Below are 22,610 nucleotides of genomic sequence, written 5' to 3' on the forward strand. Positions count from 1 at the left end.
TGGAGTTACAGACCCAAATCCAAATGGAATCACAGACCCAAATCCAAATGGAATCACAGACCCAAATCCAAACGGAATTACAGACCCAAATCCAAATGGAGTTACAGACCCAAATCCAAACAGAATTACAGACCCAAATCCAAATGGAATCACAGACCCAAATCCAAACGGAATTACAGACTTAAATCCAAATGGAGTTACAGACCCAAATCCAAATGGAATCACAGACCCAAATCCAAATGGAATTACAGACCTTAATCCATAAGGAGTTACAGACCCAAATCCAAATGGAGTTGCAGACCCAAATCCAAATGGAATCACAGACCCAAATCCAAATGGAATCACAGACCCAAATCCAAATGGAATCACAGACCCAAATCCAAACTGAATTACAGACTTTACAAACCCAAATGGAATCACAGACCCAAATCCAAAAGGAGTTACAGACCCAAATCCAAATGGAGTTACAGACCCAAATCCAAATGGAATCACAGACCCAAATCCAAACAGAATTACAGACTTTACAAACCCAAATGGAATCACAGACCCAAATCCAAATGGAGTCACAGACCCAAACCCAAATGGAATCACAGACCCAAATCCAAACGGAGTTACAGACCCAAATCCAAATGGAGTTACAGACCCAAATCCAAATGGAGTTACAGACCCAAACCCAAATGGAATCACAGACCCAAACCCAAATGGAATTACAGACCCAAATCCAAATGGAATTACAGACCCAAATCCAAATGGAGTTACTGACCCAAATCCAAACGGAATTACAGACTTTACAAACCCAGTGGAAGACGTGGCTCCTGCTGTCAGGTGCCCCATTCCACAGGGGATGAAATGATTGAGTAAAAGAATTATGTGGAGGGGCAAAGCCAAGAAAAAAAAAATGGGCAATATATTAATCTGTAATATTATAGTTATTATATATATATAATATTAATACATGTAAAAATATAAAATATATAATAATTCTAGAACACTTGCAGTTATTTAGTTTATTTTGCACACCTTAGAGGATCATGGAATGGTTGGGGTTGGAAGGGACCTTAGAGATCATCCAGATCCAGGGCAGGGTCACCTTCAACCATCCCAGGCTGCTCCAAGCCCTGCCCAGCCTGGCCTTGGGCACTTCCAGGGATCCAGGGGCAGCCACAGAGAGGATCTTTAAAGCCCCTCCCAATCCAACCCAAATTGTTCTATAATTCTATAAAACAGGAGGTTTATATCTATATTTGTAGTAGGGAGGTGTGAAAAAGCAGGGATTTTTCCTCAGGGTGGATTTCCACGGGCCAGAATTCCAGAGGAGTTGTTCTGCGTGTGCTAACCCAGCTGGCGTGCTCATCAATTTGGATGCAAGCTGGTTTGTGACACCACAAATGGACACCAGGATGGCACTCCTAAAGTGCTCCTTGAAAAAGGAAAACTCTGGAAGTTACTGATGGAATTCCATTTCGATATTATCTGCCGAGCAATAATTGCAAATCACACAAAAGGCATTTCTTTTATGGAAAAAAGATATTTCTCTCTATAAAATTCCCTTTTTTTTTGATGGAGCCACTTAGAGCCCTGCCAGCTCCATGGATGTGGTTGGCAAAATATTTTGGGAAAGCATCTCCACTTCCACAATTTTCCTGTGGCTGTGGCACTGGAGCTCCGGGTCCACACCACAGGGTGGCTTCAGCTCCTTCTTTTCTGTTTTTGGTGGCTGCTGGCACGGAAGGGAATGGGGAGGAGGAAGATAATTTCCTCCTCTTCACCCAGAGCAGGATCCCGGTGGAAATTCCCACTCCAGGAGATGGAGGGGGATCCATTCAAGGGGATCTTCCCTGGTCAGGATGGACAAATCGTGGCGGGGAAACCTTCTGGGGGTGGAGAGAACATCCAGAAGTGCTGGATCCAGCCCCAAGGAGCAGAGCTGGGAGGAGAAGTGCCGAGCGCAGGCAGCACTGGCTGGACTTTCCAGGGACTGTTTTTTGGGATGGAGAGGACTTTAATCCAGTGGGAAGGGGGTGATCTGCTGGGAAAGCACCACGTGCTGAGGGGAAACACCAGAGTGTCCAAAGGGAATGGGATTAATCAGTTTTTAACCTATGGCACAAGGGGAAGAGCTGGGAATTCCCTGATCCTTGGGGAGCCTCTGGATCTGTTTGGGAGCTGCGAGCACACCAAGCCCAATGCCCAAAACCGCCTGAAAACTGCATTTTCCAGCAGCAAAATGTGGGGGGCAGAGTGACAACCCCATAAATCCCTCCTGAAACGCTGCAAATTCCTCAGGTTCTATTAACACACAGCTTATGGAGCGAAATTAAAAACTAAAATATTAAAAACTGGGGCTTGATCCAGGCAGAGAAGGAACAGAGCCTGTAATTCCCTGGTTGTAATTCCCTGGTTCCAGTGCTGCCCTTGACTCTCCTCCTGCTTTTCACGGGTTCCTGGGAACCCTGATAAACCCAGGCTGTGTTTTTTGTCCAAGATCCCGATAGCAAGGACCTTGAAACGTCTCTTAAACAAAGTGTGGTGCACCTGGAGGAAGACAAAAGCCCGGCTCGGAACAAAATAATCCCTCAGTCCTCGTGTTTGGTGTTAATTCAAAGAGCTGAGCTTTAAATGATCTCCCTGGCTTTGTTTTCAGGGCTAATTCTTCCCTTCAAGAGCTGTCACAGCAATTTTATTCGAGCCTCTCGTTTCCAGGGATTTTAGATTTGGTCATAAAAGTGGGAAACTGAACATCTAAGGTTACAAAATTTGCTTTTAAAAGAGCAAACTCAGGTATTTTAAGGTTATCAAAGCCTTAAAAAAGAACCAGAGGTGTAGCTTAAAGTGATTATTTGTTTTCCCTAGAGGAAACAGCTTGATTTAATTTATTTTTCAATAAATAATTAATAAATCCCCAAGTGAAAACATCCAAACAGTTGGAAAAGAGTGGAGAATATTCAAGGCCAGGTTGGATGGAGCTTGGAGCAACCAGTGGAGGTGTCCCTGGTTGGTTTTAAGGTTCTTTCCCAACCCAAACCATTTTTTGGTTCTATGATTCTGTGAACATTTTTTGAGCTAATTAAAAAAAAAAAAAAAAGTTATTTAATTGCACATTTTTGGATGATATTCCTAACCCCATTTATTTATGCAATTTATTAACTTCACATCGATGCCTCCCCAAGAATCCTCTGGGCCTGAATTTTCAAATATTTCTGTTGGCCCTGCAAAAAAATCTGCTGTAAAGGAAACTTATGTTCATATTTTTTTGGAATTACCCACTCTGGTTAACTTGAACCACTGTAAAATTAAGAATTATGGATTTAGTGTCTGGCCCAGGCTGGTGTTAGGAGAAACCCAACCTTAACACATATATTATATATGCACTACAAGTAATGTATGATATAAATTATATAAATAAAATAAAAATAAAATTAAAAATAAAAAAATAGGAATAAAAATAAGAATAAAAATAAAGATAAAAATAAAGATAAAAATGAAAATAAAAATGCTTTTCAAGGCTCTAAACCCCTCAGCACAGCTCACATGGCTCTGCCTGTTTTTTATTTTCCCCTCTGCACAAAGGAAGGGGTGAGTTGAGGTCAGGATCTCCTTTTTCTCTGCATGGAGGTCAAATTCTTTGACATTTTACACTCGGTTCTGGCACAAAAATAATCTCTCAACCTAAACCATGTGGTGGAAGCTTTTCGTCCCCTCCTGTTCCCCTTTGGTCTGGGAATTGGCCATGGTTAAAACTTCCAAGGGAACAGGTGGACGTGGCTCCCTCCTTGTGATATGAAAGAAGCATAAAAACTCGATTAAAGCAATTTATGGGCTCTGAATTCAACTCCTAACGTGGATTTGTATGCGTGACATGAAAGGTTTTATTCTTTTTCTTCTTATATTCTTTATATGATTCTTTTTATTATTCTTGATAGATCCTTTTTATTATTCTTTTTTCTATTTATTTTATTTGTATCCGAACAAAAGGTTTCATTCCCCCGTTCGAGACTCGCTAAAATAGGAAGTTGAAATTACCCTCAATCCTTTTCTAGCTGAAAACCTCAGCAAATAAACAGTGGTTTAGTGGCATGGCAACCTGCCCCTTGCAATCCAGGAACTGCTCTGAGATGCCTATTTTAGTTTGGTTTTTTTTTTCTTTTTTTTTTTAAGATAAGTGGGTTTGGATGAGTGGAGGAGCAACTTCTGGTTCCTGCTCGTGGGAGTTACAGCAAAATTTTGGGATGCTGCTTGGAATTCAGCAATGGATGGAGGTTTGGTCTTATAAAAAGCACTTTGTGCTCTCTTTGGCGAGAAAGTTTCACCAGAAATGCTCCAGGATGCAAAAAGGGCAGGAAGGTGTGAAATGGGATGTTCAGAATTGGTTTGGTTTTCATGGAATCACGGAATCCCAGACTGGATTGGGTTGGAAAGGATCTTAAAGATCATTTTGTTCCACCCCTGCCATGGCAGGGACAGCTCCCACTGTGCCAGGCTGCTCCAGCCCCAATGTCCAACCTGGCCTTGGGCACTGCCAGGGATCCAGGGGCAGCCCCAGCTGCTCTGGCAATTCCATCCCAGCCCCTGCCCACCCTGCCAGGGAACAATTCCCAATTCCCAATCTCCCATCCAGCCCTGCCCTCTGGCACTGGGAGCCATTCCCTGGGTCCTGTCCCTGCATCCCCTGGAAATTGTCTCTCTCCAGCTTTCCTGGGGCTCCTCCAGGCCCTGCAAGGCCACCCTGAGCTCAGCCCAAAGCTTCTCCTGTGCAGGTGAACAATCCCAGCTCTCCCCTCCTTTGTTTTGGAGGCCTCTGCTCTGAAACTGAATAACCAAAAATAACAATAGAGAGAAATGAAATATCCCAGCTCACACAGGAGATAAACCCTAATCCAACCACACTTTGGTCACCAAGGGAAAAATGATGGTCCTGGAGCTTTTTCCCACCCCATCTCTTTTTTTCCAGCTGTGAAAACATGACCCTGAAAAGATGAGCCCTGAACGTTAAAAGGTGATGGTAAACAGGCTTCAATTTGGGGTTTATTTTCCTGATATCCACTGCAAGCCTCAACAATTCCATCCTGCATGGATAACACCCGTTTGGGAGGGAAAGTGGAAGCAGGAGAAGAGGAGAATATCCGTGAGGAAACATCCATGGCTGAGCTACATCCACAGGTGAATCACAGTAAATCCTGTCTGACACAGCAAAGCCCAGCCACCTCCTACAGCTATTCCCAGGGGGAGCAGCTGGATCCAGGCCCTGCGTGAAAAACCCATCGGGACTTCCACGGGGAAGCAGGGAAAAGGGATCCTGGGAGTCAAACCCGATACTCTGCCAGGCAGAAAGTGTTCCCAAGAAGCTGAAGTACGCGAGGCTGCCACCGATACCACCACCCACGCCTGCTCTGCTGAGCAGCCACAGGAAAATTCGGGTTTTTTTAATAGGAACGGAGCCGTGAGCAGGAGAAAGGCAGCGTGGTTTGCCCTGCAAATCAGGGAGAGAAGTGAGGGAGAATGTGAGGGGTTGGATCCTTCACCTGAGCTGACCTGGAATTGCTCCAGCCAGGGAAAGGAGCTGGGCGGTGCTTCCAGTTTTGCTTTGTAGGGCACATGGTCATTTGTTGATCTTTAGTAGTAAAATCAGGAGGGTTTAGTATGGTTAGATTGGGGTTTTGGGGAGAAAAATCTTCCCTGTGAGGAAGGCACAGGTTGCCCACAGAATTTTGGGGCTGCCCTATCCCTGGAAGCATCCGAGGCCAGCTTGGACTGGGCTTGGAGCAACCTGGGAGAGTGGAAGGTGTCCCTGCCCATGGTTTGGGTTGGAACTAAATGATCTTTAAGGTCCTTTCCAACCCCAACCATTCCCTGATTCTATGGTTATCAAAAATACCCGAAACCCAGCAGATTTGTAATAATTCCACTAAGCCACAGACCTCCCAAACCCTGGGAATAAAGGAAAGTTCCAAGAGTTGCCTGAGGTGAGTGATAACCTTTCCTGCCTGCAGGAAAGAGCACCCTGCTCTCAGAAATAAATCCCAAAACAAGAACTTCTCCCGATTCCCTGTAACTATTCCTCTCCAAAATCCCAGCAGAGAACCTTGACTGAGCCCATTTCCTTCTGGCTGGAAGAAGAGAGGAAAAACTCTGGTAGGAACAGCACCTGCTAAAACCAGCACTATCCCACTTTTTTTTTTTTGGGTCCCTCTCCCCATGAATCTGCATTTTATTAGTGCTCGGTGACCTGACCCACTGCCCAAATTTCAGCAGGAATTTTAGCAGGGACAGACTCAGCTCCAGGGGATGCCAGATACAATTCCAAGCTGGATGACTCCGTTTCATCTGAGCCTGGGAGGAAATCAGACTCCTGAGTGAGCCTTTTGCAGGTTTTCATTCCAACCACCAGCCACAGACACACCTCCAGAGCAGCCTGTGCTAGGAAAGCCTCAGCACTCAGAGGTAATTTTGGGGGAATGAAGCACTTTGCAGAGCTCTCTTTGCTGCTGCCTTCCTGGGAAAGGTCAAAGCAAGGTTTTGACAGCATTTCCCCTCTCTCTCCAGCACACTCATGGACAAATGTCCATTGGGAAATACACCTGGAACAAGGCCTGGCTTTGCAAGACAAACAATGGTTCTGCAGGTTGAGGCAAACAAAACCCTTGAGCTGTGCTGACGCTGGGAAGACACAGGATGGGCCCCTTAAAACCTGCCAGGCTTCCCAAAATCCAAACATCTGTTGGGAAGCTCCGCTTTTCACTCCTTAAAGACTCTCATGTGTCAGAGATCTCCAAGGAGAGCCCCAAAGAGATGGGGCCATGAGCCCACGTAGGCTGCAGGGTAGAGGTGGGTGAGCACAGGGAGAACTAGAATGGACCTCTTAAAACATTCCCAAATTCCCAAATTCAAACATCCAGGCTTCTCAAAATCCAAACATCCATTGGGAAGCCGCTCTTTTCACTCCTTAAAGACTCTCATGTGTCAAAGATCTCCAAGGAAAGCTGAGAAGAAGTGGAAACAGAGCAGGGCTGCACTTCCCCATAGGCCGCAGGGTGGAGGGCTAGAATGGCCTCCTTAAAACCTGCCAGGCTTCCCAAAATCCAAACATCTGTTGGGAAGCTCCTCTTTTCACTCCTTAAAGACTCTCATATGTCAAAGATCCAAAAACCTCCAAGGAGATCCGCTAAGAGATGGAAGCACAGTGGGGCCATGAGCCCGTGTAGGCCGCGGGGTGGAGATGGGCGAGCGCAGGGAGGATTAGAATGGACCTCTTAAAACATTCCCAAATTCAAACATCCAGGCTTCCCAAAATCCAAACATCCATTGGGAAGCTCCTCTTTTCACTCCTTAAAAGCTCTCACATGTCAAAGATCTCCAAGGAGAGCCAAGAAGAAGCACAAACAGAGCGGGGTTGTGAGCCCCCATAGGCCACGGAGTAGAGGACTAGAATGGACTCCTTAAAACTTGCCAGGCTTCCCAAAATCCAAACAACCATTGGGAAGGCCCTCTTTTCACTTCTTAAAAACTCTCATGTGTCAAAGATCCAAAGATCTCCAATGAGAGCCCCAAAGAGATGGAAGCCCATCAGGGCCGTGAGCCCGCGTAGGCTGCAGGGATGGAGGTGGGTGAGCGCAGGGAGGATTAGAATGGACCTCTTAAAACATTCCCAAATTCCCAAATTCAAACATCCAGGCTTCCGAAAATCCAAACATCCATTGGGATGTTTGAACATCCCATTGAACATCCTCTTTTCACTCCTTAAAGACTCTCATGTGTCAAAGATCCACAGATCTCCAAGGAGATCCGCTAAGAGATGGAAGCACAGTGGGGCCATGAGCCTGTGTAGGCCACAGGGTAGAGGTGGGTGAGCACAGGGAGAACTAGAATGTACCTCCTAAAACATTCCCAAATTCCCAAATTCAAACATCCAGGGTTCTGAAAATCCAAACATCCATTGAGATGCTGCTCTTTTCACTCCTTAAAGACTCTCATGTGTCAAAGATCTCCAAGGAAAGCCGAGAAGGAGTGGAAACAGAGCAGGGCTGCAATTCCCCATAGGCCGCAGGGTGGAGGGCTAGAATGGCCTCCTTAAAACCTGCCAGGCTTCCCAAAATCCAAACATCTGTTGGGAAGCTCCTCTTTTCACTCCTTAAAGACTCTCATGTGTCAAAGATCCAAAGATCTCCAAGAAGAGCCACTAAAAGATGGGGCCATGGAGCCCCACAGTGGGGTCATGAGCCCGTGTAGGCCGCGGGGTGGAGATGGGCGAGCGCAGGGAGGATTAGAATGGACCTCCTAAAACATTCCCAAATTCCCAAATTCAAACATCCAGGCTTCCCAAAATCCAAACATCCATTGGGAAGGCCCTCTTTTCACTCCTTAAAGACTCTCATGTGTCAAAGATCCCCAAAGAGGTGGAAGCCCAGCAGGGCCGTGAGCCCCCGTAGGCTGCAGGGATGGCGGTGGGTGAGTGGGGGGAGGATTTCGGGTACTTACCCTGAATCTGACTCTGAGGCTGAGGGTTAAAAGCTGTGCTGTGGTTCAAGGAGGCTCGAGGGTTGGGTGTGGGGGCTGGGTGGTGTGGGCTGACCCTCATGGCCGTGCGACGCAACTGCTCCAGCTCGCTCAGGCGCTCAGAAAAGGACAAGCTGCCGGGCTTTGTCTGCTCATCTATTTTCTGCCGATGTCCTAGTGTGGGAGGGGGGGGAAAAAGATCAGAAAAGCTCACTTGGTACATGAGGTCGGTTGGTTTTGGTTTATTTTTATTTTTTTTTTTTAATCTTGTTTTTGCAACCCCTGATCTGCTGGCGAAGGTCCTGATGTGGGACTGTCTGAAATGAAATTGAAATCACCTCTAAAGCATTGCAGTCTTATCGTGGGGCAGCCTGAGATGTGCCCTAGGCTGAGGAACCAGAGCCACTGAAAATTTCAGGGCTTTTCTACTCTTCCCGTGGTTTCTAAAAGGAGGAAACGGCTCCTGTGCTAAACCTGCACTGGGATAACTCCTCAAAAATTCCATCCCAGAATTTCACCAAGCACCACAAGCAGACAAGTGCTACGGGGCTATAAAATAACAAACCAAATCACATCCTGGTTTTGGGTTCTTTTGCAATGGCTTTATGGGCGGGAAATAAACACCGGCAGAACTGAAACTGGGATAACGAGGTTTCTCTTGGTGCCACTGGGAGCTTCAGGAACCCATCAGACACTCAGCTCCACGAGAGGAAATGCTGAGTTTCGAGGGCACAGGGGACTTGGGCACGGCCACGTGGGAATTACAGGGGCCAGCACTTCCCAGAGCAACCCTTGGAGCACATTCCACATGAAGCTCTAGGGCTGGGAGGGGACAGGGAAGGTCCCAGAGAGCCAGGACAGCATCAGGACACATCCAGATTCAGCTGGAAGGACTGAGGTGACACATTTCTACTTTCCACTGCCCCGGGCTGCTCCAGCCCCAGTGTCCAACCTGGCCTTGGGCACTGCCAGGGATCCAGGGGCAGCCCCAGCTGTTCTGGCAATTCCATCCCAGCCCCTGCCCACCCTGCCAGGGAACAATTCCCAATTCCCAATCTCCCATCCAGCCCTGCCCTCTGGCACTGGGAGCCATTCCCTGTGTCCTGTCCCTGCATCCCCTGGAAATTGTCTCTCTCCAGCTTTCCTGGGGCTCCTCCAGGCCCTGCAAGGCCACCCTGAGCTCAGCCCAAAGCTTCTCCTGTGCAGGTGAACAATGCCAGCTGTGCCAGCCTTTTCCAAGGTCCCAGCCCCGAGGCTGCCAGAGCTCCAGGAGCCTTTGGACAGCGCTGCCAGGGATGCCCAGGCTGGGGTTGTTGGGGGTCTGGGCAGGGCAGGGCTGGCACTGGGGGATCCCTGGGGGTCCCTTCGGCTCAGGACACTCCATGGTTCTATTCTATGTAATTCCATGATTTCTGCACATTGGATTTGTCTCAGGACATCGGCTGCCTCATGGATCTTTGTGTCTTATCCTGTGTCCTTCTTTCCATTGGGCACTGCTGTCCTGCCAGGAATGCAGCCCAAATCTCAAACATCTTCATTTTTCTACTTGTTCCCTTGAAGAAACAGGGAAACTTGTGACAAGGAAAGGGGGAATGGCCTTAAGGTAAAGGAAGGCAGGGTTAGATGAGATATTGGGAATTGGGAATTGTTTCCTGGCAGGGTGGGCAGGGGCTGGGATGGAATTGCCAGAGCAGCTGGGGCTGTCCCTGGATCCCTGGCAGTGCCCAAGGCCAGGCTGGACACTGGGGCTGGAGCAGCCTGGCACAGTGGGAGGTGTCCCTGCCATGACAGGGATGAGATGAGATGTTCTTTAAGGTCTTTTCCAACCCAAACCATTCTGTGATTATATAAAAAAAGTAGGCATTATTTTATTTTTTTATCCGCTATTCCTTATTCCACACTCCCCCCTTAACCTTTAATCCATAAACATTCCTAAAAATCCCACTCTCAATGTTGAATATCACTGAGAAAGCAGCAAAAAGTTCTCTGCAGAGCCCTGCAGGCCCCTTCCTCTACAGAGAACTCTTTCAAGCCACCCTGACAGCTCAATCAAGACACAGGCCCATTTTATGCACTAAAAGGAAAATGTGCATTTAAAAGCAGTTCCCAGTAGCTGCATTTCTAAAATTAAATTTTATAACTCGTCTTATGGTTCCAAATCTCAGTGGCTCGGCATTTCTTCCCGTTGCCAGGCCCTTTGGCACAGCTTGAACTGTCTCAGATTCCACACTGTGCTGTAAATTATCCCAAGGGGAGGGGGAGGAATTAAAATGTAAAAAGACATATTATATAGCAGTGGTTTCATCATTAAAGAGACCCATTAGGGCTTAAAAAAAAAAAAAAAAAGAAATAAAAAAGGAGGGGAGAAGCAGAGACAGATGAAAAGGACTTTTATCTGACGTTCTGGTTGGTCGGGAGCAAATGCTGCATTTGTCAGCAGAGAAAAGCTGGAAGTTCCTCAAGCCTTGGGCTCCTGACCCTGGATGTGAACGCCAACATGTGGAGTCACACAAGATGTGTAAAATACCTCATCCACGGGGATTATTTTAAGCTCCAGCAGGCTCAACCCAGGGCTGGCAGAGCCAAGAGCCACATCCTTCCAACTGCAGCCCCACGCTGGCGTTCATTCCTGATTTCGGATTCTCCTGGGACACCTCCAGCTTTTAAAGGAGAGCAGGAAGGCCAGGTTTGACCCCCTGTGACCTCCCCTTCCCCTCCCAGACCCTGCAGTGCCAGGCTGGTGGGAGGATCTCTGCCTGTTTCACAGAATCCCAAAATCCCTGAGGCTGGAAATGCAGGATCCCAGCTGTGCCCAGCTGTGCCCTCCTTGTCCCCAGCCCAGAGCACTGAGTGCCACCTCTGCCAGGCATCTCCAGGCACGGGCACTCCAAACCTCCCTGGGCAGCCCATCTGAACGTTTAGCAACCCTGTCAGGGACAAAATTCCTCCTGATTTCCAAGATATCTTCCTACCCTGCATCCGCTGAGCGAAACTTGGACCTGCCCACCCCTTCCCGTGCTGCCCCAGAGCATCCAGCTGAATTTTGGGGGTGTTCCAGCCTCCTGCGTGGAGCCTTTTCCACAGCCTGGGATTCCCAGGAGTGCAGGGGGCACGGCCAAGATCTGCCTCATCCCTTGAATGTGGGGAAATTCCATTTGTGCCAATGCGAGGGAGAAAGAGCAGCACCAACAGGTTCTTCCTCAGGAGAACTCCGCTGCTTTTGTGGCTACATTTTCATTTTTGAGTGGGGAAACACTCAGAAGCAAGGCCAGGCAATTGTCACCTCAAGACACAGCTCCAAAAGTGCCTCTTCACCCTCCCTGTCCCCAGCCAGAAAATCTAGTCATTATTTCTCCTCCTCTGGCTGCACAGAACCTGTCTGGCACCAAAGTGTGTCAGGAGAACGTAACGAACGTAAATATTTCTCCCAAGCCACTCTCCAAGCACAGGCAGCCCTTTGTGAGGGCGACCTGTATTTTGGTGTTTATTAGCTGTGCTTTGAAGTTCCCCTCTAAACACCTTGCTGGAGCAGGGAAAAGATCCTCAGCTGACCCCTGGGAAAGGCAGCACTGCTATTAACCCTTTTTTTTTTTCTCCAGGTGGAAAATGGAATGACAGAGAAATGCGGCGCCCTGCCTAGGGCCAGGAGGTGACCCTGTGACAACCACTCTGCTGGCAGCCCCGTGCGGTGGCCACAAGCCCACGGCTGCCTTTTCCAGGATGAACAAGAGCAGCAGGAAGGTGTTTGGAAGCTGCTTTGGCTCGGCCGAAGCACTTTGGCCACAAATCTTTATGAAAATCGCTCCAACTTCCAGCTGTTGAAGGAAAAGCCTTGGCACGGAGCTCACACGAGGTGGAACCACTGCCGCCTTCCCCTCCTCGTGTCCCCGGAGATTTTTTTCACAAGGATCAATTAAGAGAAAAGAAAAAACGAACATTTTTCCCCTCAGCTTGTGTTTGGGATGCTGCAATAAACAGGACACGCAGCCAACTTGGCTAAACCACAGGATTTGGGGACTTTTTGCCTTTTTTTTTTTTTAGATTATCCCTTCCAAACACTGCCTGAGTGAGGTCAGGAGGGTTTTTTGACATGGAATATTTTTTTTGACATGGAATATTTTTTTTGGACACGGAATATTTTTTTTTTGACATGGAATATTTTTTTTGACATGGAATTTTTTTTTTTTACATGGAATATTTTTTTTTTGACATGGAATTTTTTTTTTACATGGAATATATTTTTTGACATGAAAAATTTTTTTTTGACATGGAATTTTTTTTTTTACATGGAATATTTTTTTTGACATGGAATATTTTTTTTTACATGGAATATTTTTTTTTGACACGGTATATTTTTTTTGACATGGAATATTTTTTTTGACACAGAATATTTTTTTTGACACGGTATATTTTTTTTGACATGGTATATTTTTTTTGACACGGTATATTTTTTTTGATATGGAATATTTTTTTTGACACGGCATATTTTTTTTCACATGGAATATTTTTTTTGACATGGAATTTTTTTTTTTTGACATGGAATATTTTTTTTTATATGAATTTTTTTTTTGACACGGTATATTTTTTTTGACATGGAATATTTTTTTTGACATGGAATATTACACAGGGAGGGCAGGGCTCTTCCGAGCCTTTCCCAGCGAGGCAGCACGAAAGTGCTTCCCCTCTTAATGGCAGGGAAATGCAGTTTTATGGACTCTGAGAGCCTGTGCAACACTCAGGCCTGGCCTGCAGCCAGGTGTCAGCGCTGGGGACGTGCAAACGACAGCAGCAAAGCGCCCTGGCAGCCCCTGCTTCTGTGGGAACCGCGGCTCAGGCTGCGATTCACAAGGATGAGAGCAGTGCAGCAAAAGAAACAAAATTTCCTCTGAAATTTCCCTTGAAATTCTGAATTTTCCTTTAATTTTTTTTTTTTTTTTTTTTTTTTTTTCAGGCATCCTTAGATGCCTGTCAGGCTTGGAGAGGCAGAATTGGGCAAAGCAGAAGCTAAGGAACTTTTACCTTCCTTTGAAATTTTGAATTTTCCTTTAATTTTTTTAAATTTTTGCAGGCATCCATAGATGCTTTCAGGTCAGAAAGGCAGAACTGGGCAAAGCAGAAGCCAAGGAACTTTTACCTTCCTTTGAAATTTTGAATTTTCCTTTAATTTTTTTTTGATTTCTGCAGGCATCCATAGATGCTTTCAGGCCCAGAGAGGCAGAATTGGGCAAAGCAGAGGCCAAGGAATGTTTACCTTACTTTGAAAATTTGAATTTTCCTTTATTTTATGTATTTATTTTTTAATTTTTGCAGGCATCCTTAGATGCCTTTCAGGTCAGAAAGGTAGAATTGGGCAAAGCAGAAGCCAAGGAATGTTTACCTTCCTTTGAAATTTTGTATTTTCCTTTTTTTTTTTTTTTTTTTAAATTTTTGCAGGCATCCTTAAATGCTTTCAGGTCAGAAAGGTAGAATTGGGTAAAGTAGAAGCCAACGAATGTTTACCTTCCTTTGAAATTTTGAAATTTTCTTTATTTTATTTATTTTTTTTTTTTAATTTTTGCAGGCATTCTTAGATGCCTTTCAGGTCAGAAAGGTAGAATTGGGCAAAGCAGAAGCCAAGGAATGTTTACCTTTCTTTGAAAATTTGAATTTTCCTTTATTTTATTTATTTATTTTTTAATTTTTGCAGGCATCCTTAGATGCCTTTCAGGTCAGAAAGGCAGAACTGGGCAAAGCAGAAGCCAAGGAATGTTTACCTTCCTTTGAAATTTTGTATTTTCCTTTTTTTTTTTTTTTTTTTTAAATTTTTGCAGGCATCCTTAAATGCTTTCAGGTCAGAAAGGTAGAATTGGGTAAAGTAGAAGCCAACGAATGTTTACCTTCCTTTGAAATTTTGAATTTTCCTTCAATTTTTTGTTTTTTTTTTTAAATTTTTTGCAGGCATCCTTAGATGCTTTCAGGCTCAGAGAGGCAGAATTAGGCAAAGCAGAAGCCAAGGAATGTTTACCTTCCTTTGAAATATTGAATTTTCCTTTAATTTTTTTTTTTATTTTTGCAGGTTTGCTTTCAGGCTCGGAGAGGCAGAATTGGGTAAAGCAGAAAACAAGGAATGTTTACCTTCCTTTGAAAATTTGAATTTTCTTTTATTTTATGTATTTATTTTTTAATTTTTGCAGGCATCCTTAGATGCCTTTCAGGGTCAGAAAGGCAGAATAGGCCAAGAAACCTTTAGCTTCCTTTCAAATATTGAATTTTCCTTTAATTTTTTTTTTTATTTTTTCAGGCTTTCTTTCAGGCTCAGAGAGGCAGAATAGGCCAAAGAACTTTTACCTTCTTTTGAAAATTTGAATTTTCCTTTAATTTTTTTTGATGTTTGCAGGCATCCTTAGACGCTTTCAGGCTTGGAGAGGCAGAATTGGGCAAAGAACATTTACCTTCCTTTGAAATATTGAAAATTTAAATTTTCCTTTTATTTTTTGGGGGGAAATTTTTGCAGGCATCCTTAGATGCTTTCAGGCTCAGAAAGGCAGAATAGGCCAAGGAACTTTTACCTTCCTTTCAAATATTGAATTTTCCTTTAATTTTTTTTTGATTTTTGTGGGCTCAGAGAGGCAGAATAGGCCAAGGAACTTTTACCTTCCTTTCAAATATTGAATTTTTATTTTTTCCTTTCATTTTTTTTTCGATTTTTGCAGGCATCCTTAGATGCTTTCAGGCTCGGAGAGGCAGAATTGGGCAAAGCAGAGGCCAAGGAAAGGCATTGCTGCTCTCCTCCTTCCAGCTGGAATTCTTGTGGAAAACCAGGGCCACTCTCCAAGTAAACACTGCTGGAATGGGTTGATGGAAATCCCTGTGCATGGCAGGGGTGGAATCAGGAGATCTTTAAATCCCTTCCAAACAAAACCATTCTATGATTTCATGATATTTTTTTATTTTTTTAGTCTTTTAATCAAGTTTTTCCCTCTTAATTATTCCACTCTTCTGTCTCTTGCTGCCATCCACTCCCATTGTTTTTTGGGAGTTATTTTTTTTAAAAATTCCTCTCCTTTTATTATTATTTATCCTTTATCCTATTATTGTTATTCATTATTTATCCTTTTTCTTTCTTTATTTTCCAGTTTCAGTCATTAAACCACTCTTATCCCAACCCAGGGTTGTTTTTTTTTCCCCCAAATTCCCCAACTCCCCATCCCACCATGGAAGGTTGGGGGTCAGTGTGGTTTTAAACCAAAACAGGGGAGTTTAACTAAGCTGAGCCTTTGTCCCTGAATTCTTCCCTTTCTCTCCTCTTTTCCCATGTGGAAAAGGGAATTTCACACCCAAAAAGTGGATTATTCCCAGGAAAATGCAGAGTCTGGCCAAGCTTTACCAAAGTAAGGAGTGAGTTTAAAGAAACCTGTCTGCCTTAGAGGCACTCTGGACCTTGATCCAAGCGTCCTCTCTTTTCAGGCCTGGTTTTATTCAGGGTTTTGGGTTGGCTCCAGCTTTAGTGGGGTAAAAAATCACCAAAATTCCATTGTGTCCAGTAAAAAATCACCAAAATTCCATTGTGTCCAGTAAAACATCACCAAAATTCCATTGTGTCTGGTAAAAAATCACCAAAATTCCATTGTGTCCAGTAAAAAATCACCAAAATTCTATTGTGTCCAGTAAAATATCACCAAAATTCCATTGTGTCTGGTAAAAAATCACTAAAATTCTATTGTGTTCAGTAAAAAATCACCAAAATTCCATTGTGTCCGGTAAAAAAATCACCAAAATTCCATTGTGTCCAGTAAAAAATCACTAAAATTCTATTGTGTTCAGTAAAAAATCACCAAAATTCCATTGTGTCCGGTAAAAAAATCACCAAAATTCCATTGTGTCCAGTAAAAAATCACTAAAATTCTATTGTGTCCAGTAAAAAATCACCAAAATTTCATTGTGTCCAGTAAAAAAATCACTAAAATTCCATTTTATCTAGTTAATAAAGTGCTAATTTAGTGCCTTGGGGCTAAAATGAATGTGATTGTTTTGTATAATGATGAGAGGAAATGTACCCATATCATTCCAGGAAGTGAACACACCGTGTTCAATGCAAAAAAAAATTATATATTCTTATAAAAAATTAATTTCTCACCCACAGAAGTGTTCAAGGACAGGGCTTGGAGCAACCTGGGACTGTGGAAAGTGTCACTGCAGGGCAGGGGTGAAATGAGACGAGCTTTAAAGCCCCTCCCAACCCAATTTTGTGTTTCTATTAATTCAAATATAACACTTCTATATTATTACCAAGCTGGGAAGTGCTTTAAAACAGAAATGCTTTCATCTATAATGCAAAAAAAAAAAAAAAAAAAAAAAAGCATTATTATTTTGCTAACAATGCCTAAAGATTGTTTTCCTCCGTGCCAGCTATCCCAGGAGTGAAATTCTTGGCCCACCCTTTTTCCTCTCTGCACATCAGAAGGATCAGCTCGGTGTCAGAGCTCACCAACCTCTCCTCCACGGCTTCAAAAGAATGTAGAACCCCCTAAAACCAGAATTAGACACAAACCTGATTGCTGTGGTGAGCACAAATCAGGCAGGCAGAGTCACCAGTGCAGTGGTTTTGGTTCGTTAATTTGAGATTTTACTGATTTTTGAGATTTCTCGCTTCATGCATTAAAGAGTGTGGTGGCTTTGGTGCTGGTTAATCACTAATTTCTTGCTCTGAGGTGGGATTAGGAGAAAGCCAAAGCAGGTTTAAAACTTTAAAAGGGTGTAAAGAGAAATGAATTAGCAGTAACTAAAAGAAAGAGCAATAAGAACCAGAATAAAATCTTTAGAACACTTCTCCTCCCCCTATAACTTTTTCACTGACAATGTAAAGAAACAAAACCTAACATTTCAGTCAGTTTACTGCCTCTAGAATAGCTTTTTAAGTTTTCTTCTTTTTAATGTTATGGAGACTTCTCTACAAGAAAAAGTCGTTTTCAAAACCAGAACATTCAGCAATCACTTTTTTTTTTTTCCCCTGTTTTTTTTTGTTTTTTTGTTTTTTTTTTTTTTGAAGTGCTGGGCAGCACAAGCCTCATTTCCAGACATGGAACCTGGTGGCAGACAGGAGATTATCCCAATATTCTCATGCCCTGTCTGTAATTAGTTGGGGCTGGGAAATGTGGGAATGAGGCCCTGACTCCGTGGCCAGGCTGATCCAGAGGAGCTCTGGGACACTGGGAAACCCTTCCAGGTAAATTCTCCCTTCAGTTCCCCCACAAAGCTCACCCTGGCTGGAAAAATCTGCTCCTCTCTTGGAATAACTGCAGGTAAAATGATGTTTGTGCTACAATCCTGTGCTGAGCATTTCAATTTTCCACCAAGTGATCCCATTTTTTCTGTGGACAGTGACTCCAAGAAGGTGAACCAGGATTTACAGATTCCTGCTCTCCCTATTTTACCTGAGGAAACCCCAGGGAGCTTCTTGCATCTCCTTTGGAAGTCCTGGAATTTTTTCCTTATGTGTTTTAACAGTAGTTAAACAATATTTTAACAAGATATTTTCCTGTAGCTCTTTTAAAAATAATTTTAAATTGTTTTAGATTTTTTTTTTTTTTAAACACAGGTAGAGGAAAATTTGTAAAAAAGAAGAAATTCCATCCCAGGACAAAGCAGAGCAGGTGGAAGTGTCCAGATCAAGACCCTCTTGTCTGATATATTCTAGAAAATGAACTTCAGCTACAGAATCCCAGGATTTTCAGGGTGGGAAGGGACTTCTGGAGCTCTCCCAGTCCAGGCAGGGCCACCTGGAGCAGCTGACACAGGAACTCATCCAGGTGGGTCTGGAATATCTCCGGAGATGGAGACTCCACGCCCTCCTTGGGCTTCCAATTTCCAATTTTCTGCTCTAATTTCATGCTGGGAGCCCTTTCCATCACTGAAACTCAGCCCAGTTGTGTCAGGAGAGCTCTGGGGGGAACATTCCTGGCGAAAAGGACGAGTGGAGGCTGTGCTTTCCCTCTCTCCACATCCTCCAGGGTGTCTCCCACTCTTTCCCTCCTCCAGAAGAACACAGAAAATCCTCAGGTCTATCCCAAGCTCCCAAATACAAAGAGCAATCCTGACACATTTCCGGGGCAGGAATTTTTCCTCCTCTCCCCCAGCTCTGCTGGTGAGGCCTGTGAGGTGCAAACAGCAAAGCACAAGTGTATTTCCACTAAAACCACAATTATTTTGGGTAGATCCACCTCAGCTTCTGCTGAATCTGGGCCCTCTCTCTCGTGGAAGTGTAATTATTGCCTGGAATTAACCCCAGGAATTAGGTCATGGCAGTGAAGTAAAAGTCACGGAGCGTTTGGGGTTTGGAGGGAAGAAGTTGATCATGAAATTTAAATGAGTTTGTAAAATTACAACCTTTGCTTTCTCTTCCTTTATCCCCCTTCTCAACTTCCAAGACCCCAAGCCCTTGACAAAGTTTGAATGAGTCCCAAGCCAAGCATGGCTTTGCCAAAAGCCTCTTTTGTTCCTTTCTGGTTTGCATCTTCCCAAAGTGCCCCAGGAATCCCCTCCAGCCACGGCTGAGGCAGCAGAGCTGCAGATTTGGCTCAGAGAGAAGGTGCAGGATGAGGCCCAAGCAGCCAAGCACCAGCTCAGGGAGCAACCAAGAAAAAAAAATAAAATACAGGCACAAAAATCCTCCTCTCTCCAAGGGAAAGCTGCTGAAAACTCATGGAATCCTGGAATATCCTGACTTAGGAGGGATCCACAAGGATGATCCAATTCCAATTCTGCCCAGACCCCCAACAGTGCCACTCTGGGCATCTCCTGGAGCTCTGGAAGCCTCGGGGCCGTGCCCATTCCCTGGGGAGCCTGGGCAGTGCCAGCACCCTCTGGGGAAGAACCTTTCCCTAAAATCCAACCTAAATCCCTCCTGGCCCAGCTCCAGCAGGAGCTGGCCCTGGGGAGCTCTGCCCTCAGTGTCCTCTGCTCCAGCTGGACAAACCCAGCGCCCTCAGCCCCTCCAGACCCTTCCCCACCTTCAGAACCTCCTTGGGACATACTCCAAGAGCTTCTGATGTTCTGTTGAGACACCCAAAACTGCCCCAGGACTCGAGGTATAAGAGCAGCCCTTGGGAGAAGGTTCTGTTTCTGCTGGACACAGAGACCTCGCTCAGGCACCTCAATCGCGTTTCTGGAGCCTCTCCTCATCCTGAGTGTCTTAGGTTGGAAATGGGGCTGTGTGTTCTGTTCCCATCAGAGCTGGGGCAGTTCTCTGCTGTTCCCTGGGCAGTTTTTTCTTTATCTCTCCCACAGCCAATCCTCCCTCCAGGAGATCTCTTCTGTTCATGGGCCATTAATTATTAATTATCTCCTGTTCATGGGCCATTAATTATTAATTATCTTCTGTTCATGGCCAGTGAGTGTCCCTGCATGGCTGAGAAAATTCCATCATCCCATGGGGAGATGCTGTGCCCAGGGGAGGAGCCAAGCATTCCTACCTGGATACAATCTGAGGTTTTGGGAAACCACAGCAGCCTTTGCCCACTGCATTCCCAGAGGAGCAGCTTTCTGCCCCACTGCATTCCCAGAGGAGCAGCTTTCTGCCCCACTGCATTCCCAGAGGAGCAGCTTTCTGCCCCACTGCATTCCCAGAGGAGCAGCTTTCTGCCCCACTGCATTCCCAGAGGAGCAGCTTTCTGCCCCACTGCATTCCCAGAGGAGCAGCTTTCTGCCCCACTGCATTCCCAGAGGGAGCCCAGGCCCATCTCCAGCAGCCCTGGAGCTCCAGAGGAAAACTCCAGCCTTGTCCAGGATCCTGCTCCAGCAGAAGCACAGCTGGCACTGCAGGAGGGCTGAGCCCCCATGGAATGGGACTGCTGCCACCACCCTGACCCACAGCCTGCCAGGGCCTGCTCTGACTCTGGCACTCGTTTGGTTTCTGTTTTGTTTTTTTTTTTTTTTTTTTTTTTTTTGTATTATTGCATTTGTATTTTTAATTTTCCTAGTAAAGAGCTGTTATTCCTACTCCCATATCTTTGCCTGAGAGCCCCTTAATTTCGAATTTATAACAATTCAGAGGAGGGGGTTTGCATTGTCCATTTCAAGGGAGGCTCCTGCCTTCCTTAGCAGACACCTGGCTTTTCAAACCCAGACGCGGAGCAGGAACAGCCAGGGGTGAGGAGATTTGTCACCTCTGCAGCGACTCCAAACAGGACAATGGTTGTACAAACAGCGGGGGAATTGCTCAGACAGGAACATTTCATCACGAATGTCTCGAGGCAGTGAAAGGTCCCCATCACTCACCCTCAGCCAGGGCTGAACAAGGCACCTGCCACTAAAAGGTCAGGTCCTGTGCCTCGGTGCTTACGTAAACCAGGGCGGTTTGGCAACGCCAAATTCGATTTACTCCCTGCAGGTGCTGACTGCTCTGACTTGGACCACTCGGAGCTTTGCTCCTGCCCGAGAGAAGAGCATAGCTGGGGCTGCACACCTCCCTTGAACTTCACACCTTTGCTTTTACCAAATCCAGAGCCTGCTGTTGCCACACCATAGTTGAAAATAGCTGCTTTTCCACAGAAATGAGTTTGGCCATTTTAATCTGCTGGTTCCTTCTCTGGACTAGCTCCACTGTGAACTCATAAATTTCACGTGGTTCTGCCTGGGTTTTATTTTAACTTCTGGAACCCTTTTTTTTTTTTTTTCCTTTTTTTTTTCTTTTCTTTTTTTTTTTTTTTTTTTCTCTTCCCTGATTTTCTCTGCAGCTGCAGGGAGATATAGTGAGCTACTGTGGAGCACTCTGAAAGCAGGGCCTCTGAGAAGTTTCCAAAGTGGATACAAGCAGGTTATTCTTTGCCTTGTTTTCCTTGGCTCGGCCCGAGCGGCTCGGGGTGAGTCAAACTGGATTAACTTTCAAGAGGGAAGTGGTGTGGTCAACCCAAACTGTTTGTGGTGAGATTGGGAAGATACATGGGGCAGGTAATGAGGAACAGCCCGTGGTGCTGGTTGGAGGGAGGAATCAGACAAACAGAATCCTTAATAATGAAATCAACACTGTCCCATAAATGTTTTTTGTTTTTTGTTTTTTTTTTTTCTCCTGCAGCTTTATGTGCTGAGGGTTGTGACACAGCCTGGCTTTTCTGGACTGGTCAGCCCCAGAAGGTGGCCTGGTGGATGTGAGCCTTGATGGACTCGAGCTCCAAACTCAGAGGAAGAATAAAGGAGCAAAGCTCAGGCACTATTAGAAAAATAAAATGTCTCCATGTTTTGTTTATGAGTAGGGAAATTCTTTCTGCTGTCTCCTCCCATTTTTACGTGCTGTTCCTAATCTGTTCCATGATTAAGGAAGGCAGGGAAGATGTTTCCATCCTTCTGTCTCTAGGATGTGTTTAAGTGATTTATGAGGACATCGTGTCCTTGTAGGACAACACCTGCCCTGATGATTCCCAGGCAGAGCAGAGATGGCCTCTCATGGAATCACGGAATGGTTTGGGTTGGAAGGGACCTTAAAGATCCCTGTCATGGGCAGGGACACCATCCACTATCCCAGTTTTTCCAGTCTGTCCTTGGCCCTTCCAGGGATCTATTCAGCTTCTATTCCAAAACCTCCCCAACCTCCCCTAGGGAACAATTCCTTCCCAATATCCCATCCAGCCCTGCCCTCCTGCAGCTTAAAGCCATTCCCTGTGTCCTGCCACTCCATCCCTTGTGAAAAATCCCTCTGCAGCTCTCCTGGAGCCCCTTTAGGCACTGGAAGAACACAATTCTCTCCCAGGCATTCTCTCTCTCCTGCTTTGCACACCCTCACGCAGCACAGACACAGGATCAGCCTGACTGAGATTCCTCGTGAACACTGAGAGAAAATTCATTCCACAGAATTGACAGAATCCCAGAATCACTGGGTTGGAAGAGACCTCCAAGAGCATCGAGTCCAACCCAGCCCCAACCCCTCAGCTCAGCCCTGGCACCCAGTGCCACATCCAGGCTTTGTTAAACACACCCAGGGATGGTGACTGCACCACCTCCCCGGGCAGCCATCCCAGCATTCCCAAAGAGCAGGAGCACAAATGGAGGCGCAGAGCAATAGTAAAGCCTTTTTTCCATTTCCACGCAGGTGGATTTTTGCCAGGTTTTGGCTTGCTCCATATATTCTAAACCCTTAAACTCTG

At 45.3% G+C, this 22,610-nt stretch overlaps 1 protein-coding gene across 2 annotated transcripts in view; it reads right to left on the reverse strand.

The window, feature by feature from the left end:
* The window catches only part of RUNX1 (RUNX family transcription factor 1), a 90,134-nt gene that overhangs the window by 33,723 nt on the left and 33,801 nt on the right, over window positions 1–22,610 (reverse strand). For both annotated transcript variants that reach the window (XM_053934380.1, XM_053934379.1), the window contains exon 4: window positions 8,476–8,667. In XM_053934380.1, coding sequence (XP_053790355.1) covers window positions 8,476–8,667 — 192 coding nt within the window. The remainder of the gene's footprint in view (window positions 1–8,475; window positions 8,668–22,610) is intronic.

Source organism: Vidua chalybeata, chromosome 2 (assembly GCF_026979565.1).
Source record: "Vidua chalybeata isolate OUT-0048 chromosome 2, bVidCha1 merged haplotype, whole genome shotgun sequence".
Classification (NCBI taxonomy): Eukaryota; Metazoa; Chordata; class Aves; order Passeriformes; family Viduidae; genus Vidua; species Vidua chalybeata.